Here is a 19,808-nt window from a genome sequence, read left to right as displayed (position 1 = left end):
TTCCCTGACTTAGTTCTGACGTTGGCCCAACTCCACATCTCCTTAAACAAGCGCAACTTACTAAGAGACACCATTCACACCACTTCAGAATAGGTTGCAACGTGAGCGACTGCATCCTCACCGCTTCCTCTTTGAAAAATATACGCCTCTTGAAAAGCTGAACATTATGAAATACTGAAGACTAAGCTGAATTCTAAAAGGTCCTCCTTCTATTTGTGGAAATCTTCCTAAAGCAAGCAGGACAGCTTTGAGACGCAGGCAGACAGCAGCTACCTGCGGTTCCACGTCAGCTCCTCCGCCACCTTTCCCCTACCCTGGTTCAGCGAGCTCACTCGCTGAGCAGACCCTTCTCACTTCCTCGAGAATTCGGTCCTATACTTTAAAAGACAATGGAACGTGGCCTAAAAGAAGGCAAAACTTATTACGGGGAGCTCTTTAAAGAAAAAAGAATACCTATGAGGTTCTTGTACAGCTGGTGGGAGAAGAAAGGGATGTTAGTGTGTGGAGGTTGGTGGGCGGTGAGGGATGAGCAAAACAGGAACTCCAAACGTACACAAAACACCTGTGGTTTTTTTGCTTGTTATGTTTTGTTTTCTTTTAAGCCCGTCGTGCATCTCTTACACTTCCTCCCTTGAAAACGTTAAGGGTGTTTTAACTTATGATTCCGCGTGAACCCGGGTCCCTTCTAAGCGGAGCAAGGATTCAGGGGGCTTCCTTTCCTGGCTGCGAGGGATCTTCCTGAGCGGAGCTCTCCGGGTTCCCCGGCTCGCTGCGGCCGGCGAAGGACAGGTGGGTGCGGCCGTGCGGGAGCGGGGGGTGCAGCGCCCCAGGGGGCGCCACCTCGTGCGGCAGGAGGGTCGCGGCAGCGGCGGCTGCCGCCTTCTCGGGAGGGGGCGACAACACGGAGGACAGGCAGGGGAAGGCGGCGGCGGCGGCAGCGGCGGCGGCGGCGGCGGCGGCGGCGGCCGGGGCGGGGATGCCGGGGTACAGTAGTGGGAACGGGGCGGCGGCCGCCGCCGGGTACAGGTACTTCTCCAGGCCGCTCTTGTCCAGGAAGGGCTGCACGTAGGCGGCGGCCGCCGAAGGCGAGAGGAAGTAGAAGGGCAGGCAGAAGGGGGCCGCGGCGGCCGCAGGCTGCGCGAAGGGCGCGCCCCCGCCTCCGCCGAACGCCACCAGCGAGCTGAGCAGGGCAGCGTCGGGTCTCAGCAGCGCGGCCGGGGCGGCCGGGTCGGGCCCCAGGAGCGCGGCGGCCGCCGCCGCCGCGCCGCCCCCCAGGCCGCCGCCCCTGCGGGAATCCAGCTTCATCCTCTTGGGCGCCGGCGAGTCCTCCCCGGGGGGCTCCTGCTTGATGGTGACGCGGCTTGCCCCCGCGCCTTTGCCCTTCTCGCGGTCCGGCCGGGCCTCGGCCTCGCCGCCGTAGCCGCTGTCGGTGTCCGTGTCGTTCTCGGCGGCGAGCTCGGCGCTGGGCTGAGTCCGCTGGATGACCGGCACGCAGTGGGCGAGGGGCTCCAGCTTCTGCCCGGCGCGCTCCAGGCAGGGGGCGGCCCCGGACCCGGCGGGGGTGGCGGCCGAGGGCACGCCGGTGCCTTTGCTCAGAGGAACCTGTTGAGTCAACAGCTGGGGGGTGGGCAAGAACTGGGTGGCCACGGCGTGCAAGTGGTTGATCAGCTGGACACACCGCGGCTCCCTGGGCGTCCAGCTCTCAAACCGGGCGAGGTATTGCAAGACTTCTTTGGCGCATGTTTGAAATCCCGAATGGAACGCATCCAAGTCGGACTGAATGGGCGATTTCAGAGATCGCTCCCCTAGGATGAGGAAGGGGTGAGGGGCGGGGGTGGGGAACAGAGGAATGGAGGCGAGAAGAAAAATACCGACGTTAAAACATCTGCTTATCACGTGGGCCCTGCATTGACTAAAGTGATCTCGGTTTTTCCTCCGTATTCGAGTGATATAAGCCACCGGTTGCCCAGAGGTGGGAGGAGTGGGGAGGGGGGGAGGCGCTCTACTCCCCGCTGAAAAACCGAAGTGGAGAGGGCGCAGCCGCCACTTTAAATACAAATCTGACTCCTCTGAGTTCGGCTGAAAGCCTTTAGGATGCTTCGGGAAATGGGCACTTTCCAGTGAAGAGAAAGAGTAAGCAATTTAACAAATGAAAGTGAGCCCGTGGGCCCCAGGAAGGAGGTGGGGCTGGGGGAAGAGTCCTAACACTGCTCCTCTGTGGGCTGCCCGGCTTCCTCGGGGTGGGCTGGCTTCCCCGAACTGACTTACCATTCTGTAAAGCAATTATCTTCTGATGCTGCTGCTCCGTTAAGGCTGTTAAAGCTTTCAAGTGTTTCAAAGTTAATTCCAAGACCACTGCTTTCTCCAGGTGCCCCAGAGTCTGCAGTGCAAAAAAAGAAGGGGGCACTTGGTGACTTAAAAACACACATTTGGCTTCACTGGCTCTCCAGTCAGCACAGCAACTTAAGCAAACACTTTGAAAGAAGTACTATTCCTATACTTCTTGAGCTTTCCACAATACAGGTTATAAATGATTTCTTGCCTTCAGTTGTGAACACCTACTCTTGAGTTTGCAGGAAACTCTACCCTCTATAGCACAGGTTGTAAGGAATCTGATATTTACATTTATTCTTATATCTCTGGGAGTAGTACCAGGCTATTAACACGCCCTTGGAGAGCGGCAAAGAATAAAAATCTGCATCTTACTGTCAACTTTAGATGTTCAGGCAGTAAGTCTTTCAGCTGAGCGATGCATTCATTAATTCGGTCTCTTCTTTTCTTTTCTATTAATCTGTGCGGTAATTTGTAGGTATCCTTAATATATGAGAGTCATGGAAGAGAGAAAACAATAAGCTAAACATTCATTTACTGGATGTTACAATACCGCCGCCCCACCACCAAAAAAAAACTGTGAGAAACTATGCCCAAGACAACTCTTTCCTCTGGACTGCTCTGAAATGCAATTTAAATTCAGGTATGATGTTTAATCTCCCCTTGAGAGTATCCCGCAAACCACTTAAAATTCACAGTCGGGGAAGCTGGAATATATTTGCGGGCAGAGCTTCGCTGTGAAATCAATGGCCCTAATTAACTCTCCAGACAGGTTATGAGGAACATCAGAAACTTACACTTACCTTGCTATCGTCTCGCTTCATGCTCCTTTTGGGCTTACACATATACAAAGAGGGATAATCCAGTCTGCAAAACAGAAATCAGCATCAGGCATCCATTCGGGGAGGGGCTCTGCCCTCGCCCGCTCCATACCACTTTCTGGAGAAGAAAAAAATCAAACTGAAGCCTAGACAGATATTCGCAAGGGTGCGTGCACCTTACCCTATAAAATCTCTATGTTCCAGTAACTGTCTCTCTTGCAAATGAGGAATTCCTTCGTCCATGTTCCACCGCTGTCCGTTTCCTCTGTTTCGATTTTTGGGGATCTGTTCTATAATCTGTGGGACGGTAGCTTTGGGAGATCTTGGGGGGATCTGTACGTCTCCAGTCTCTCTCTCTCTCTCCCTCTCTCTCCCTCTTCAGTGCAGTGTTGAAAGTGTGAAGCGGTTGGTCCCCTCCTCCCACCGTGCTCGCTCTCTCGCACACACACGCACACACACGCACGCACACTCGCGCCGGCCCCACTGCGCTGGTAGTTTGCTCTCACTCCGGGCAGTGTTTGGCCACAGGGCACGCGCGTCGCCGGCCAGACCAGCACCCAGCTCACGTGCGGAACGTACCATCCGCGGTCCAGCCCAGAGGGGGGCGGGGGAGGAGGGGCCGGGCCGGGAGGGGGCGTCTGGAGAAAGCTGCGAGGGAGGGCAAACGGCGGGAGGGGGCGGGGACACCTGATCAGGGCCACCGGAAAGGAAAAACAACTTCAGCCAAGCTATTCATCTTCCCGAGGGCGGTGCAGTCAGCTGGGGGAGTGTGTGTGTGTTGGGGGGGGGGGCGGCGCCGGGGGGTGCAGGGCAGCCAGGGCTTCCTCGGCTCGGAAGTGAGACTCCCTCAATCCGTCCGTCATTGCGGTTCAGGAACGTGAACGTGGCTTTTTGCTTTTCCACCGACTGTGCTATTGGTTTGGACCAGAAAAAGGAAAGAGAAAGAGAATTCGCGGTGGGTCAACTTCAGTCCCAAAGGACAATTTGGAGACTTGTTTGCTCACCGCTCGGTTGCCGGCGGGGACCCCTTAGCCCTGATTGGAGGTTGCCCCGAAAGGGGACAACTTGAAATCCGCTCCCTGAAGGATTTAAAATAAACGAGAATGTAGCCAGTGGATCAGAATGTCGCAATCCAAGTGTCTTTCGGCCACACAGTGTCCCTGGGCCACCCAAACTTCCCGCAGCAGCCGGAATTGCGGTGCCACTAATCACAGCCGCAGATGACGACGTTTGGGGCCTCAGGCTCTCCCCGAGGAACGTGGCAGGGAGGGAGGGGGTGAGGAAGGGGTGGCACGAGAGGGGCTACCACGGAAAGCGATGCAGCATTATCACTCGCTGGCAAAACTCCGCCGCGCCCCGGGTGGCGCTGCGTGCCTTCCCCGCCCCCTCCCCCCTCGTGTGATAAGCGACTCCGGGAGTGTGCAGAGCCCACGTTTACTACCGCTGGCACCTCCAAAGCCTCCTTCCTTAATCTTGTCTCAAACGGGTACCAGCACAGGGCCAGCAACGTGATCCGACCTGCAGCTGCTGCCACATCACTGCGCGGGGAACCCGTGCGCGCGCGCGCTCGCCCTGCAGCCGCGGCGCCCGGCGCGGGGAAAGCACAGGCCAGCACCAGCCGGGCTACCTTTCCCCAGAGCCACCTCGGGAGCATGACTCACTGCTAGTGAGAGTTACCGGGAGGTGCCCGCAGTTGCGCACTGCCCCTGCCGCTTGGAACGGCGGACGGCAAGGGGCCTTGGAGGCCGGGGGAAAAGCGCGTGCTGCGGGACTCCCGGGTCTCCGGTCCCGCTGCCGCCGCTCGGGTCTGCCAGGGCGGGGATGGAGAGAATAGATATTAATCTCTCTATATACAGGTAGATAGATGGCAAACCAAACGTCTTTCCTTCCTGCATTCTCCCGGGTGATCCCCGAAACATTCTTTATTGCCAGTGGCGCGTGAACCAAGGGGAGAACTACGCCGAATGCACGCGCGCCAGGGCGCAGCAGGGACGGGCCGTCGCTACGTGTCCCACGGCCCGCCCCGCCGAGCGCGGGTTCCGGGGACGGATCTGGGTCGCGGGAAGCGGCGGCTGGGAGGAGGTCACGTGTCTGCGGGAGTCGCGTCTCTTCCCAGCCTCCCGGAGCAGCCGGGGCCGCGGCAGCGCTGCTGCAGTCTCCCGAGTCCTGGGCGGAGACGCGCCGCGTCTGGCTTCGTGACTCCGGAGGCGGCGGCGGCGGCGGCGGCGGCGGCCCCAGCTCACCCCCGCGTGAGGAGACGCTCGCGGTCCGTCCACTTCATCTGCTTAGAGGGCCCTTTAAGGTCTCTCGACGTTCTCCAAGAGGGAGGCTTATTTGCACCAAATAGGCAATTTAATCATGATAATGCTTAAAAGAAAAAGTATTTTTTTAAATCCTAATTCTACTTTATACCTAGAGCCAGCCTCTCTCGTGTTTTCAAGTGATTAGGTGATTAATTCCCTTTGGTGGGGAGGACAATTTGTAGTCCTAAAAGCGGCATACCCCTGCAGTACTGTATCGTTTGGTCCTCTCGTTCGAAATTGACACCCCTCCCCCCAAAAAAAGCAGAGGAGGCGGGGGTGGGGGGGTGGGGAGGGATGTCGTCAAGGTGAATAATTTTAAAAAATGAAATACCAGCTCCCCTTACAGGTTTCTGACGGTTTGGAGAAGGAAGAGGGTGTAAATATAAGTATGGCTGGAGTATTTAGTGAAAATGAAGTGAAGATTGGATCACTGCATCTTGGCTTTGTCGGTAGAGCGGACCAGACGCAAGTCAGACAGCTCATCAGGGCAAACCTTAGGGGGCAAGTCTGGGGCAGACTCTAAGGCAATAGGAGAAATTGGGAAGGAAGTCTAGAAGATCAGAGGTGTTAATTTTGGATGTAAACTTCCCCTAATTCAAAGACAAAGAGGCCTTGCTGCAAATGAAACCTTTCCTGTTACCACTCTTATCTCCCCTCTCCCCATGTGTTCTGTTCCAACATTTCTGTTTTCTCTTTCACTCCTTTCTTTTTCTGACACCCAGCTCAAGCTGTAAGTGGAGTCCTTTCTAATGTTTGGTCTCCTTTGTTATCCTCAGTCCTTCTTTTCTTCTTCTTCCCTATTTCATGCCCACCTTTTTATTCTTGTTTCCCTTTTACTTTTCTTTTTTTTCACCTTATATTTTTCTCTTTCTACCTTTCCCCCCATTAAATGTCTGCTTTTCCTCTTTCCCTATAGCTTTCGTTCTCTTACTTGCTTTTTGTCTTTTTCAGTTTCTCACCTTGATCACTCTTCTTGCTATTCCCTCCCCTTAAACTTGAGTCCTATTCTTTTCTTTCTCAGACTTTTGCCTTCTGTAACATCGAGGCTCTGAATGTCCCTTTGCTGCAAGGAGGATGTAACAATAGCTGACAAATATATAGCATTTAAGATTAGGGTCCAGACACCATTCTAAGGGCTTTTAATATAGTAACTCACAAATCCTTTCCACAATCTTATAAGGTAGATACTATTATTGTCTCCATTCCTCAGATGAGAAAATAGACACATAGAGAGATTACAAAATATGCCCATGGTCCCAGACCCAGGATTTAAGCACAGACAGTAGGCTCCAGTGTCTATGCCCTTCACTATTACCGCCTGATGTGAATAGGAGGGCCGAGATCTAAATGTTAACTAGCTGTTTCAGGAATGTTTTTTAATTTACCGGTGTGACTGTGCACATTTGTTGTAGTGTGTATGTGTGTTCAAATGTACTGGAGCTCATGGCAGAGAAATAAAAAGGTATGAAAAAAAGAAGGGTGGCAGTGTTTTGTCAGTAATTCCTTTGGCATCTAGCTCCAAATGTATTGATCTAAACCCAAATATCTCAATTAATTGTTATAATTTCATACATATGGACAGATGGAAGTACAGTTTAGAAGAAGGCTAATGATGACCAGCAGTTCATTTCCACTGAGCAAACTAAGCCAAACTCCAGTGTGAAGGCTCAGGTTAGTAATAGGAAAGTTCACCTGTGGTGAGGTTAGAAAGGGAAAAAAACCTCCCCTGTCTAACAAAGGAACAGAAGACTAGAATGTCCTCTTTGGGTATGTTTAAAAATAGGTTGAGTCTTATCTTTTCAGGAAGGTTTAATACTGTCCTGCTGAAAGCCACGGAGCTGCAAGATGAGCCCAAAACCCCTTTGAGCCTATAATTAAAGAATTCTGTGATGCTTTGATTTCAATTAAAGATACCCATCTTTCTCCTTTTAAGGGTTAGGCTGGGAGCTGCTTCCATTGCTTTCTTTTGGTTAAGTAGGGAAATCACTACCTATAGAGACTCTAATTAAAGGAAACACTCCAGGTCCCACCCCTCTCCTCTCACCCCTGCCTAAGTATTCTAAGCCCGACACTCATTCTAGTCACCTTGTGACTTTGCAAGTTCTTATCGTGTTTGCTTGCAAAGTCTTGAATTTCCAACAGAAAGCGAACTCTCCTGGGAGCATTAACGTTTCCATGGAGAAGAGGTTTTCTGCCTTTTTAGGGTTCTACAAGCCTTACCACTCTCCTGGAGAGGTGACTAGGGTGTTTGGGATAAACTACCTGTGCATCTCTAATGGCTTTAAAGGCCCTGGATCTGCCCAGGGGTGTGGCGCCTCCTGCCTGTACTGCTGTAAAGATGTACCATCAGGTGTGCAGATGCCTTTCTTCATCACCTCTGTTTTGGGTAGTGGACAAGAATTTAGTCATTCTACGTTATTTTACATCAAAAACTTCATCAATCAGTGTAAGGAAATCTAAAAGAAAAAGTTTAGGGTTGATGCTAAAATCAAGGTGGGGACCATGGGGGGCAGGGACCAGAGTGGGATGATAGATCAGGGATGTGTGAAGCTCCTCGGAATCCCTCCTTTGGGCGTGCACACTGCTGTCACTGTTAGTGTTTTCAGGCACACCGCTGGAGGAAGGTACATCGCCTCACAGGAGGATCTTAGGAGAAGAGAAACCCCACTGCTATTCACCAGAAGCCAAATATGACTTTAAACCATTGCTGATGCTATTTGCTAAAGGCACCAGATTTAAAATCCCAGAATAGAAGGCTGGGTTTTCTAGTTGCATCTTCAGTAAATTAGCACAAGTAACCCTATTTATAATCCCTTTCTTTCTTTCTTTCTTTCCTTTCTTTCTTTTCTTTCTTTCTTTCCCGCCCTCCCTTCCTCCCTCCCTTCTTCCTTCCTTCCTGGCTGAGTTGTGTCTGGGTCTTTGTTGCTGCACATGGGCTTTCTCTAGTTGTGGTGAGCGGGGGCTACTCTTTGTTGTGGTGCGCGGGCTTATTGTGGTGGCTTCTCTTGTTGTGGAGCACAGGCTCTAAGTGCACAGGCTTCCGTAGTTGTGGCACACGGGCTCAGTAGTTGTGACTCGTGGGCTCTAGAGCGCAGGCTCAGTAGTTGTGGCGCACGGGCTTAGTTGCTCTGCGGCATGTGGGATCTTCCTGGACCTGGGCTCAAACCCGTGTCCTGCATTGGCAGGTGGATCGCTAACCATCGTGCCACTAGGGAAGTACCCTGTTTAATTTGTAAAAGAACTTCAGGGGCTTCCCTGGTGGCGCAGTGGTTGAGAGTCCGCCTGCTGATGCAGGGGACACGGATTCATGCCCCGGTCTGGGAAGATCCCACATGCCGCGGAGCGACTGGGCCCGTGAGTCATGGCCGCTGAGCCTGCGCGTCCGGAGCCTGTGTTCCGCAACGGGAGAGGCCACAACGGTGAGAGGCCCGCGTACCGCAAAAAAAAAAAAAAAAAAGAACTTCAGTCTTTCTGTAGACTATCAATTAATGTGTTTTTGTGGTTGTAAACATACACATGAATCACATTTTATGTTTATGTAACATGGCTCAAGAAGTTTATACACTTATTAGTCTTTGCATAGCAACACAGAGCAGGTAATATTAAGTATAGGAAATGAATTTTATTACTGCTGAAATTGTCTGTAGTTTTGTGATTATCATAAACACTCATGCATGTGGTCCCGAATTTAACATATGCGCAATGTTCCTGGAGTTCTTACATACAAAAGACAACTAGGGGAGAGCCAAGTCTGAGACCACTGTAGGGGGATCTCCCTGGCTCTCCTCTTCGTAAGTATTTGCCTGTTCCCTCCCACGCCCAGGTGCTTCTCATACTGATTGAGGTTGATCCAGAATGAGACCGAAAAGTAGAGTGAGAAGCAGATGACAAATCCATAAGGATTTCCACAAAGTGATCCCTGCCTTTTTCTGGGTTCTCCTGGCCTAGCTGTATAGTGGAAACAAGAGAGGCTGCATGAAGAGGGAGCCTTTTAACTCCTGTGTTTCCCTTGTCACTGCTGATGAAAATCCCTAGAAATGCTTCAGAGAGATGCACGTTTGCATTATTGCGAAACACAAATAGGAATAAGATGTACTAGACAGCCACTTACCTCACCTGCCCATTAGGGGCATGGTCCTTGAATCCATTTTCAGATGGTGTCCACCCAGTGCAGAGAGCTAGCTGTAATAGAGACTGGTGCTTTATAAAGGCAACAAAAGACTAGATTTAACCTACACTTAGAACTATTGGTATAAATTTTATTCAATAGTTAAATTAAAACAAGAATTCATATATAATTACCCCAAAATTATTATGTTCCTGATATTAACTTATAATCCTCATTCACAAGGAAACTAATGGAAACCTATGCTAGGTGTGAGTATCAGTTAAGAACTGCATTTGAGCCAAAATAACAGCAGCTTAAACAAATTAGGAATTTCTTTTTTGGTCCCATAAAAGAAGTCTAGAGGAAAGGAGTCCAGGGGTAATGTGAAGTAGTAATAGTGCCATCACTATACCAGACTTATGCTCCATTCTACACCAGCTTCCATCCGTCCTCAAGATTGCCTCATAGTCATAAGATGGCTGCTGGAGCTCCTGCAGGGAAGGATAAAAGGGTGTCTACCAGCTGAGCAAGTCTCCTTTAAAGAGCTTTTCTTATAAGCTCTACCCAATGACTTCTGCTTTGCCCAATCCTATCACAAGGGACTAAAAATACAGGTTTTTATTTAAGGCTTCTCCAATAATGTAGGGAGTTCTTTAGTAAAGAGGGAGCAGAGAATGGATATTGGGTTGGCACTAGCCATCTCTATGGTGGTCCAACTAAAGGAAATAGCTTGTTCGGGTTCTTTTTTTTTTTTTTTTCTTCAGTGCGTCGTTTTTTCTCCACTATGCCATATGTGTTGGCAGTGTCCCTTTATGTATGAGGGTATTTAATACCAATTTCAGAAAATTTTCTGTCTTTCCATCTGCAATTGCACGTGTTTAACTAACTCCTTAAGCCATGGTCTTTAACATCTGTATTTTTAAGTTCTAATAATTGCAGAAATCTGCTTAGGGAGGGAATTTAAGAGGCTTTGCTCTACTTCCTGTAGAATGCACATTGCAGCTGCGTGTTTTCTGGGAAATGATTTTCTTCCTTTTAACGTAGTGGCATCTGTCCTCTAGCTATGCCTTCTGCCCCCGGCATTTGAATTGAAGAGAGCAACTTCCAGCAAAAATGCACCTGCTGATAGTTCCCACCTGAAGGGAGTTGGATTTTGCTCTTCATCTACTTCAAGACACGTTGATATAATATACAGTGGCTTTGAGGTCAGGAGATTAGGAGAAGAGCTTTGTGACTGTGTCGGGTTCTGGAGCAAATGAGGGAGGAGAGAAGAGGTATGTGAGTACAGTAGAATGGGAGCAGCGGAGCCACTCTCTAAGGCTGGAATTGGGAGGTGAATTCTGGAAGAGAATGCAGCTTTGGAACATTTTAGTGGACAGGTATCGAGGCAGGTGTCTTACAAACATTCGTTAGTTCTCTCCATTCTTTGAATGAGGCACCACTAACTCCACTTTATAGATAGACAAACTCAGGTTTAGAGACTTCAGGTAACTTGTCTTTGCTGTGTACTAAGTAGCAAAGCCAGGCAATAGGGAACCGAGGCCTGAGGTGTGCTCCTGGGGTTGTCACCGGCAGGAGTCTAGGGTTCTAACAGCTACCTTCTCCCTTCAGCCCCCAAGGGGACCCCCCAGCCAAGACTTCCACCTCCCTTAGTAAAGCCCCTTCTCCAGGCTTTGGGAGCCATCACCAGAGGCTGTTTCGAGGAGTTGCTGAGAAATGAAGAAAGTGGTGAGAGGGGCCATTCTTGACCCCATTCTAGTTGTGGAGTGGTGTTCCTGACATTTGAGCGGGAATTCTGGGTGTATTCCCCCCACAGATAGACACATGGATAAAGGTTGTGGTTAGCCCACTGGATAAAGCTGCCCAGTGTCTTGGAATCTGCTATTCTATCTTCATCTGTTAAGCTGATACATACTGTACACTGTGAGGGGCATTAGGGATTCAATATGGAACCTTGTCTTCAACAACCTTAGACTCTAATGGATCATAATTTCTTAAAGAAGGGAGATCACTGAGGAAGCTGAGTAGTTATCCTAAAGCCTTCACATATTCCAAAGGCAGTACTCGGATACCTCCTCTTTGGTGCATCTGAGAATCCCTTACAGCTATGCTTCTCAAGAATGCACTTTAGAAATCATTCCAGAAGGTGTAGTCAGTGACCTCAGTCTATGGGTAAGCCTTGTCCTCCTGTAATCAAAACATCCCTGAATGGAAAGATGGCCAAGGAAAATACTATCTGCCCCGCTCCCATAAGCTGTCGAGACCATCATTACCCTCCCCCAATTTGCCCTGACTTCCCGATGTTGGTGGGAACGCCCCCTTACCCACCCCCTCCAAGCATATACAACTTTATATGCTCTTGATCTGCTCTGTCTCTGATTCTGCCATCTCCCATGACATATATTGTGATCTTCTCTTCTCATAGCTTAGTGCTTGAACTTTCTCTCTTTGGTATTTGAATCTAAACTTTGCCTTGTGGCTTTTAAACTGGTTTGCCTTCTTGGTGTTTCACATCCTCTGTAGTCTCCTGTGAGAAGCTCCTTCTCTATCCCAGTCACTCAGCCCTCACCCTGACCCTAGCTGCTTGGTCATTTCCCTAGCCGCCTCCTTTTAGAGGGAGATTTGGACAGAACTTAGCTTAACTGACTTCCTCTGCTCTAGAAGAGGCTGGAGCAGCTTTGAAAAAGATGATAAGCCATTACAATGGCCCTTAGCATCCAGCCAAAGGGCACGTCTTCTTCACCATCATACTGTTGGCTTCCTTACTTCTTCTTTGGCCTCAGTGCTTCAATCTGGAAAGGAGCCCTGATAGGGCTGGCCACTTGGGGCAGCCTGATGTCCACACCCCTCCCAGCTACGTGGACTGTATGGCAAATTTAGCAAGATTGCTTGACCTTAAAGCCAAAAACTTGGTGGTCATTTTTGAGCCCTTCATCTCCCTTCTTCCTCCCATCCAGTTAATAACAATGTCCTGTAGATGCCACTTCTTAAATGTAAATGAAATCCATCCTATTTTTTTCCATCCTCACTGCCTGTACCCTAGACCAAGCCCCCATAATTTCTCACCCCCAGTACTGCGAGAACTTCTTAACCTCCTTTAACCCTTGAACAGTTGGGGTTTAGTAGGGAAAACAGAAACCATTCTAGATATTTCAAGTGGGAGGGATTTAACAGAGGGGATTAGAAGCATTCGTAACCTTTGGATACGTAAGCTAAGGCAATCAAGGTTGCGAAAACCAGCTACTAACTTTAAGGAAATCTTGCCAGCCAGATATTTTAGGGTAACCCGAATGCCATCGAGCTCAGCCGCCTGCCTTGCTGAAGAGACCGAGTTTCAGGAGCTTGCCTGGAAGCCAGTGTGAACCTCACATCTGCATGCAGCCGCTGACACCGCTGGAGGAACGTGGTGTGTCTCTTCCACTTTCCACCTCTTGCACAAGGGCCTCTCATTGGCATCATCTGAACTCCCCTGTGGGCAAGGGAGAGTGCAAAATGTCATTCCCAACTTCCCACCTGTGATGAGAGCCCATGGAGAAGGCAGTGAATCTGGGGTGGAGTTGACAACAGACATCTCACACCCATATCCACTGTGTAGGCATGCCTTCTCCCTCCACCACACCTAATTCAATTCCACACTGTGACCGGAGCCATCTTTCTGTCCATGTCATTCCCTTCATCAAAACCATTTGTTTCCCATTTCCATCAGGTTAAAATAATAAAAACTCTGAGTGGCCTGAGAGACACTTGCCTTTATACATCCTCTGTGTCATCTCTCATTTCTCTGCCTCTTTTCTATACTCCAGCATGCCTACTTCCTTTCAATTTTTCTTTTTTTAATGTACCCTGAACTTTCAGATCCTTCACTAAGTTGTCCCAACTTCCCAACTGATTGGAATGCTTTTCCCCACGTCCCCAACTCCCTTCAACTCTCTTCCTCTTACTCATCCTTCAGGTGTCACCTGAACTGAAGCCTTGTTCCAGTAACAGGCTTGAAGGACAAGTCATCACCCAGCTACATAGCATCTGAAGGATCCTCATAGGTGCAGGAGGTGGAAAATGTAGTCTTGGTTCCTACCATCCCATCCTCCTGCCGGGACTTCCCCATACTGGTGTGGCTCTGATGGGCTGGGGCACCCTCACTGCACTTGGGGTGCTGCATATTTCTTTCTTGGCCTCACCAGGCACGTGAAGATCAGGAAGCAGGTAGCATAGAGGATTGAAAGGTGCTCCTGAGATAGTGGGAACCCCAGGAGCCTGGCAGGGTCTTTAGTGGAGTGGTGGGCAGTTCTGCTGGGGTGTAGGGCCCATGCCTCTGGAATGGCTGTTGTCACTGTGCCAGGGTGGACATGTTCTGTGCCCAGAAGGCAGTAAACTCTGCCAGTGTGCTCCCTACAAGTCTTGGTAAGTTGGCGTTTCTGACTCACAGAATTTTACTTCCTTTCACAGTGTGCATGGGCAAGGCAGAGACGTCAGGGGCTGGAACTAGCCCAGCTGAATTCCACAGGTGCTCTGGAGACCGTGGGCTGCTGAAGTGACATCCAGGGCACGGCTCTGCGAGGCCAGAAGTGGGGAGGGGGTGCAAAGTTTGGCATGGCAGGCTGTGTTTACAGGTCTGCTGGGCTGAGTGGATCACAGGACGGCGTCCTGGGGCTGTGCCAGAGAGCTCCGTTACCAGGAGTGCAGAAAGAGACAATCTCCGGGCCAGGATGAAGGAGTCGAGCCTCAGACTGTGGAACAAAGTGGGAGGATGGGGAGCCAGTGAAGCAAACCCATCAGAATGCCAAACTGGTAGGCACAGAGGAGACAAGAACTGAGGGGTCAGTGCAGACAAAAGACAGCTGGAGCAAGTCACGGGAGGCAGGACCCCGGTCGGTATAAGATGCTGCTGATGCAGTGGGATTCTCCCCCGGGTGGTCAGTCATGCGCCCGAGAGTCTGGAAATAGGGGCAGGACCACTTCCACCCTCACATCCCCAAACCAACTTTGCATTTACTCACACTTGCAGAAACACAGAGGTCCCTTTTCCCTAATTATGTATTCAGACAGACAGCATGGATTTTCCTGGTCACGAGGCTGCAAAATAAAGACTACACCCATCAAACACAGCCCAGGGATGGCGAGCCGTCAGCAGGCCTGGGCCTGAGCTCACACCTGCTCAACAGTCCTGCATTGTCCTTGGTGACCCAGCCCATAAACTTCTGAGCCTACTGTGATTTGGGATAGTAATGCGAATGACTTTCCTGGGATCTGTGGTGTTTTAATATTTTAGAAATTCTGCCTCAGACATACTGAGAGTAATGAAATAGACACATCACATATTTCTCTCCTGGTTCATATTATTTCATATTCCTGCTTACGGTGGCAGAGTGATGTGGGCTCTGGCTTTAAGACCAAGGAGACCTGCGTTCACGTGTTGTTTTCCCCTGACTAGCTGACCTTGGGCAAGTTATTAATGCGTCAGTTTTCTCAAATGTAGCGCAGAGGTACCGATGCCTAACTCTGCCTGGCTTTTGTGCAGGCTGGCGACAATGTATTCAGAGCCCCTACAGCATGGTAGGTGAGCAGTAAATGGTAGCTATTATTGTCCTCTTTTAGCTGCCTGGTTAAAATTATGGGTATCGTAGAGTATGGTTTGAAAATAATTGCTAGATTAAGTAAAATATTTTAAGTTCAAGAGGTAAACCTATTGCTTTCAATTATCCTTTCCTTTCCTAATAGGTGAATAACAATAAAATAGAGGGCCAGACCTGTCACTGTGATTTTCCATTAATGAGATGTAGTTTTATTTCACGGGCTGGTTGAAAATAGGCAATACCGGCCACAACCTTACGATTTCAGAGTGCTCTTCTGAGAGGTCACACAGCTCCGTATTTGTGCACGCATGTGGGGAGATGCTGTCAGCCCACGCTTTGTCATAAATTAAAGTCTTGTTCAGGTCTTCAACGAATGACATGCCTAAATTCAGTTTCGAGTTCTGTTCTCCGGCCATGGAAGACACAGTGACTGATTTCGTTTCTATGCCATCTACCCTAATAATATTAGCGAGCACTTTTGTAGCAGTGATTTGGTGCCGTGCTCTGTTTCAGTGTTTTACAAATATTAATTCATTTAATTGCCTGACGGTCCTTTGAGATGGGAACTGTGATGATGCCATTCAGAAGAGGGGGAAGCTGAGGCACACGATGCAGCAATTTGCCCACGTCGCACAGCTAGGAAATGGCAGAGCCAAGGTTCCACCGTCAGTGCCCACAGTCTCTTGTTTTACAGCCTCTCTGCACAGCGGCCTCCCCCATATCCAGAGGAAAATGCAACATTTCTATTCACCATCCATGACTTTTGTTTAGAGAAGAGAGGTTCACGGTGCCAGAAGGAACATGGGCTTTGGAGTCTGAAACTCCGGGCAGAAGGTTAAACTTTGCCACCCCTTGTTTGCCTGACTGTGAAAGGCAACGCATCGAACTTCTGCAAACCCCAGCGTCCTCACTGTTTACAAAGTGGAGATATTATATACCTGTTGTGAGTGTGACTAATATTATGTCTACCACATAGGAGATGCCCAAGAAGTATGTCCCTACCTTGTTTACTTAATATCTAAATATATCCAAATATGCAATTATTGGTGGTTCCTTTTCTCCTGAAAATTAAATTCTTGACTTCTTTTAACTTTTCAGCTTAAAAGTATAGGGTAAAATTGGATCACTCAGTTAATAATGTAGAGCATCTATGTGGAAAGCATCTTCCACATCGGTGCTGTTCAGTAGAACTTCTTGTGATGATGGAAATGTTCTGTAACCTGTGCCGCCCTGTATGGTGGCCCCTGGCCTCACGTGGCGATTGAGCTTTTGAAATGTGGTTAGTTTAACTAAGGCACTGATTTTTCAATTTTATTTCGTGTTAACAAATCTAAATTTGAGTTTAAATAGCCAGATGTGGTTAGTGGGTATTGTATTGCCTAGTGAAAGTGTAGATGCTTTAATCAGGTCCAAATAGTTGATCAGCAGATAATTCTTTTAAGAAAGCCAAGTAAGTTTCTTTTTTTTTAATTTGAATTTTATTTTATTTTTTATACAGCAGGTTCTTATTAGTTATCCACTTTATACATGTTGGTGTGTATACGTCAATCCCAGTCTCCCAGTTCATCCCACCACCACCACCCCACCCCACCTACTTTCCCCCCTGGTGTCCATACGTTTGTTCTCTACATCTGTCTCTCGACCAAATAAGTTTCTTAACCTGTTATTTTTCTAAGGTGTCTAAGACCTCTGTGTAGGAAAGAAAAAATATCAATTATCAGGCACAAATTCAGGAAAATAAACAGAAGATATAGCCCTCAATCTCTAGGTTTTATGATATTTGACAGATCCATTCTAATTTTACTGGAACTCAAATGACATAACTTATCAACATTTTGATCATGAATTTGCTATGAATATTTTACTCACTTCCCATGAATAGATAGTAATACAATAATTTTAATACTGCAAACACTACCATATGCCTATCGGGTCTGTATGTAAGCAGTGGTATGTTGGTAAACGATTAACTGGTTCTCTAGGGAAAATGTGTGCATACAAAATGTTTGTGTGTATGCGTATAGTTTATTGTACATTTTACTGTTATGAAGGATATGAAGCAAAGACTATTCCTTTAAACTCCATGTAGCCAATTGATTCTCACTGAATGCTTTTATTGATTTTTGCCAAACTCTTTATCCCTTGCCAACCTTTGGTTGTAATTAATTCACAAGTGTAATTCCTACATGAATGTTTGTTGATTTTTTATTTGTTATGTTATGAGTTGCTATGTAAATGTTATATCATTATGCTCACGAGTAAGGTGAAAGTGAAACAATGAAGACATTTGTTAGAACCTCACTCACTCATATCTGTGATATGAGCAACTTCTTTACTAAACCAGATAATTTTCACATTCTGGAAAAATATTTCCTGAAATTTCTGTGCTATTCACAATATGATGCCTATAGACATGACACAATTTTAGGTTCAGTCTGAATGATTAACATTTTCTCCTTCACTTTCTTGAGTCTAACAATTGACAAAATAATAACCCAAGCCCTAATTTGTAGCCCTTGCCAATTTCCACGGCATACACGTTCCCACCACTAGCAATTTCAAGCTACCAATGCAACATCACTGAACGCAGAGCTGGGAAGTTACAATAGACATAATTAATCTCAAGAGCATAGAGAATAGTAAAATGTAGTAAAACAATTAGGAAGTGATGAGTTTTGAGTATTTATTACTTTCATTCTTTTTTTCCCCTATTTTAAAAATTAAAAAATTTTATTTTTTAACATCTTTATTGGAGTATAATTGCTTTACAATGGTGTTACTTTCATTCTTAATATGGTTTATTTAGTTATGTTTATATAACCTAATTTCTAATAATGGCTAGCCCAGAATTTCTCTTGCATTCATCAGCAATCTATTGAGGGACCGCTCTGTGCCGGAACTAAGTGCTGGGGCTATAAATACGAGCAAGGCCTGCCCAGGATAGGCTCTTGCCCTCTTCTCTACCTACTTTTTCTCATCTAGGTGATCTCACCTAGGTGATTTCTCATCTAGGCTCATGGCTTTAATATCGTCTTTATGTTGATGACTCCCAGATTTATGTTTCCACCTCCATTTTCAACTGCAAGCTCCAGACTCATAAATCCAGCTGCCTACTTGACGACTCCCCTTGGATACCTTAAACTAGTTATTTTAAACTTGACTATCTCAGCCTGAGACATCTTAATGTCCACCTTCTGCCCCAAATCCATCCACACTTCCTCTATTCTTCACAATTCTCAGTCAGTGACTCTACAGCACACTAGTTGATTGAGCCCCAAATTTAAGACACATCCTTGGCCCTTCACTTTCTTTCCTTTCTGTATCCAGTCCAACAGCAAGTCCTGTTTTTTTCTGTACCAAACTACTTCCTGAATGTGGACAGTCTTCACCTTCTTCAGTGCTGTCAGCCTAGTCAGTTGCACTCTCTCCCCTTGGGACTAGGAAGAGACTCTCATTTACCTTCTTGTTCCACTTTTTCCCTTATCTAACTTTACACACACTATGAAGAATTAACTCTTAAAAATATAACGCAGGGCTTCCCTGGTGGCGCAGTGGTTGAGAGTCCGCCTGCCGATGCGGGGGACGCGGATTCGTGCCCCGGTCCGGGAGGATCCCACGTGCCGCGGAGCAGCTGGGCCCGTGAGCCATGGCAGCTGAGCCTGTGCGTCCGGAGCCTGTGCCCCGCAACGGGAGAGGCCCGCGTACCGCAAAAAAAAAAAAAAACAAAAAAACAAAGATGACTGGAGTGTATCATGTTGATACACTTGATCATTCTGCGTTTTCATGTAGTCATAATAGAAAAGTATTTATTGAATTCTTATGGTCACAGACATTCTGTCAAGAACTTTAATACATATGGTTTCATTTGATCTTCATGATAACCTATGGGGTTGTCGTTATTATTATTCCCATTTCACAGATGGAGGATAGGAATCCCAGAGAGGTTAAGTTGCCCAAGATCACACAGTCACTAAAAGGCTAAGATTTAACGCTGGAAAGCCTGTCTCTATCTCTCTAGTGCCTTTCAGGTGACATTGTAGGAAATCCCGAGCCAAGGCAAGTGGGTACAGGAGGGGCACTTCAGAGACCCGCCAAAGGATTTTGTTAATTGAATTGTCCATAATCAGATATGCATTTTGAATGGTTAGAAATAAAAATCTGATATATTTGCACGTGAAACAAATAGTTGCGTTTTTGATTTTTGTTTTTGGATGTCCCTTAAAACGAAGACCTGCTGATTGAAACAAATACTAGAATAAGATCAATTCATTTAGTAAGAGATATAGGATGCAGCATTTTGCCATGGTATACAAGAGCACAAAAATCACATCCTGGCCACCTTGCTCTAAGGCAGGAACAAGTGAATATAATGGAGTAAAAGACCCAAAGAGGTTTTAGTGCCCAAATTATGTGAGCTTTAAGAGAGATTGTTACTGCAGCCCTAGTAGTAATAGCCAGTCCTCCTGGCTCTTTACCGTTTAACAGCAAGGTGGGGAATGGTCTTTGTTCCCACTGGCCTGTTAAAATTGTAACCTATAATGTATAAATTTTATCTCCCTCAGACTGTGAGCCTCTCAAGAACAGAGCTCAGTTTTCCCATTATTCTGTAACAAATACAAAACAAGAGCTAGCAATGAATAGGATACAACCTGTAGCAATTTTTGCAATAGGA

At 47.6% G+C, this 19,808-nt stretch overlaps 1 protein-coding gene across 1 annotated transcript; it reads right to left on the bottom strand.

Moving 5' to 3' along the window:
• Positions 1–702: 702 nt before the first annotated feature.
• BHLHE41 (basic helix-loop-helix family member e41) lies at positions 703–3,395 on the bottom strand. The gene is made up of 5 exons (XM_065887870.1): positions 3,334–3,395; positions 3,135–3,198; positions 2,707–2,814; positions 2,269–2,380; positions 703–1,805 (listed from the first exon to the last, which is right to left on the bottom strand). Exons 1-5 carry the CDS (start codon positions 3,393–3,395, stop codon positions 703–705), a joined length of 1,449 nt encoding a protein of 482 aa, XP_065743942.1.
• Between the last annotated feature and the right edge of the window lie 16,413 nt (positions 3,396–19,808).

Source organism: Phocoena phocoena, chromosome 11 (genome assembly GCF_963924675.1).
Source record: "Phocoena phocoena chromosome 11, mPhoPho1.1, whole genome shotgun sequence".
NCBI lineage: Eukaryota > Metazoa > Chordata > Mammalia > Artiodactyla > Phocoenidae > Phocoena > Phocoena phocoena.
This window is presented reverse-complemented; position numbering and strand designations above follow the sequence as displayed.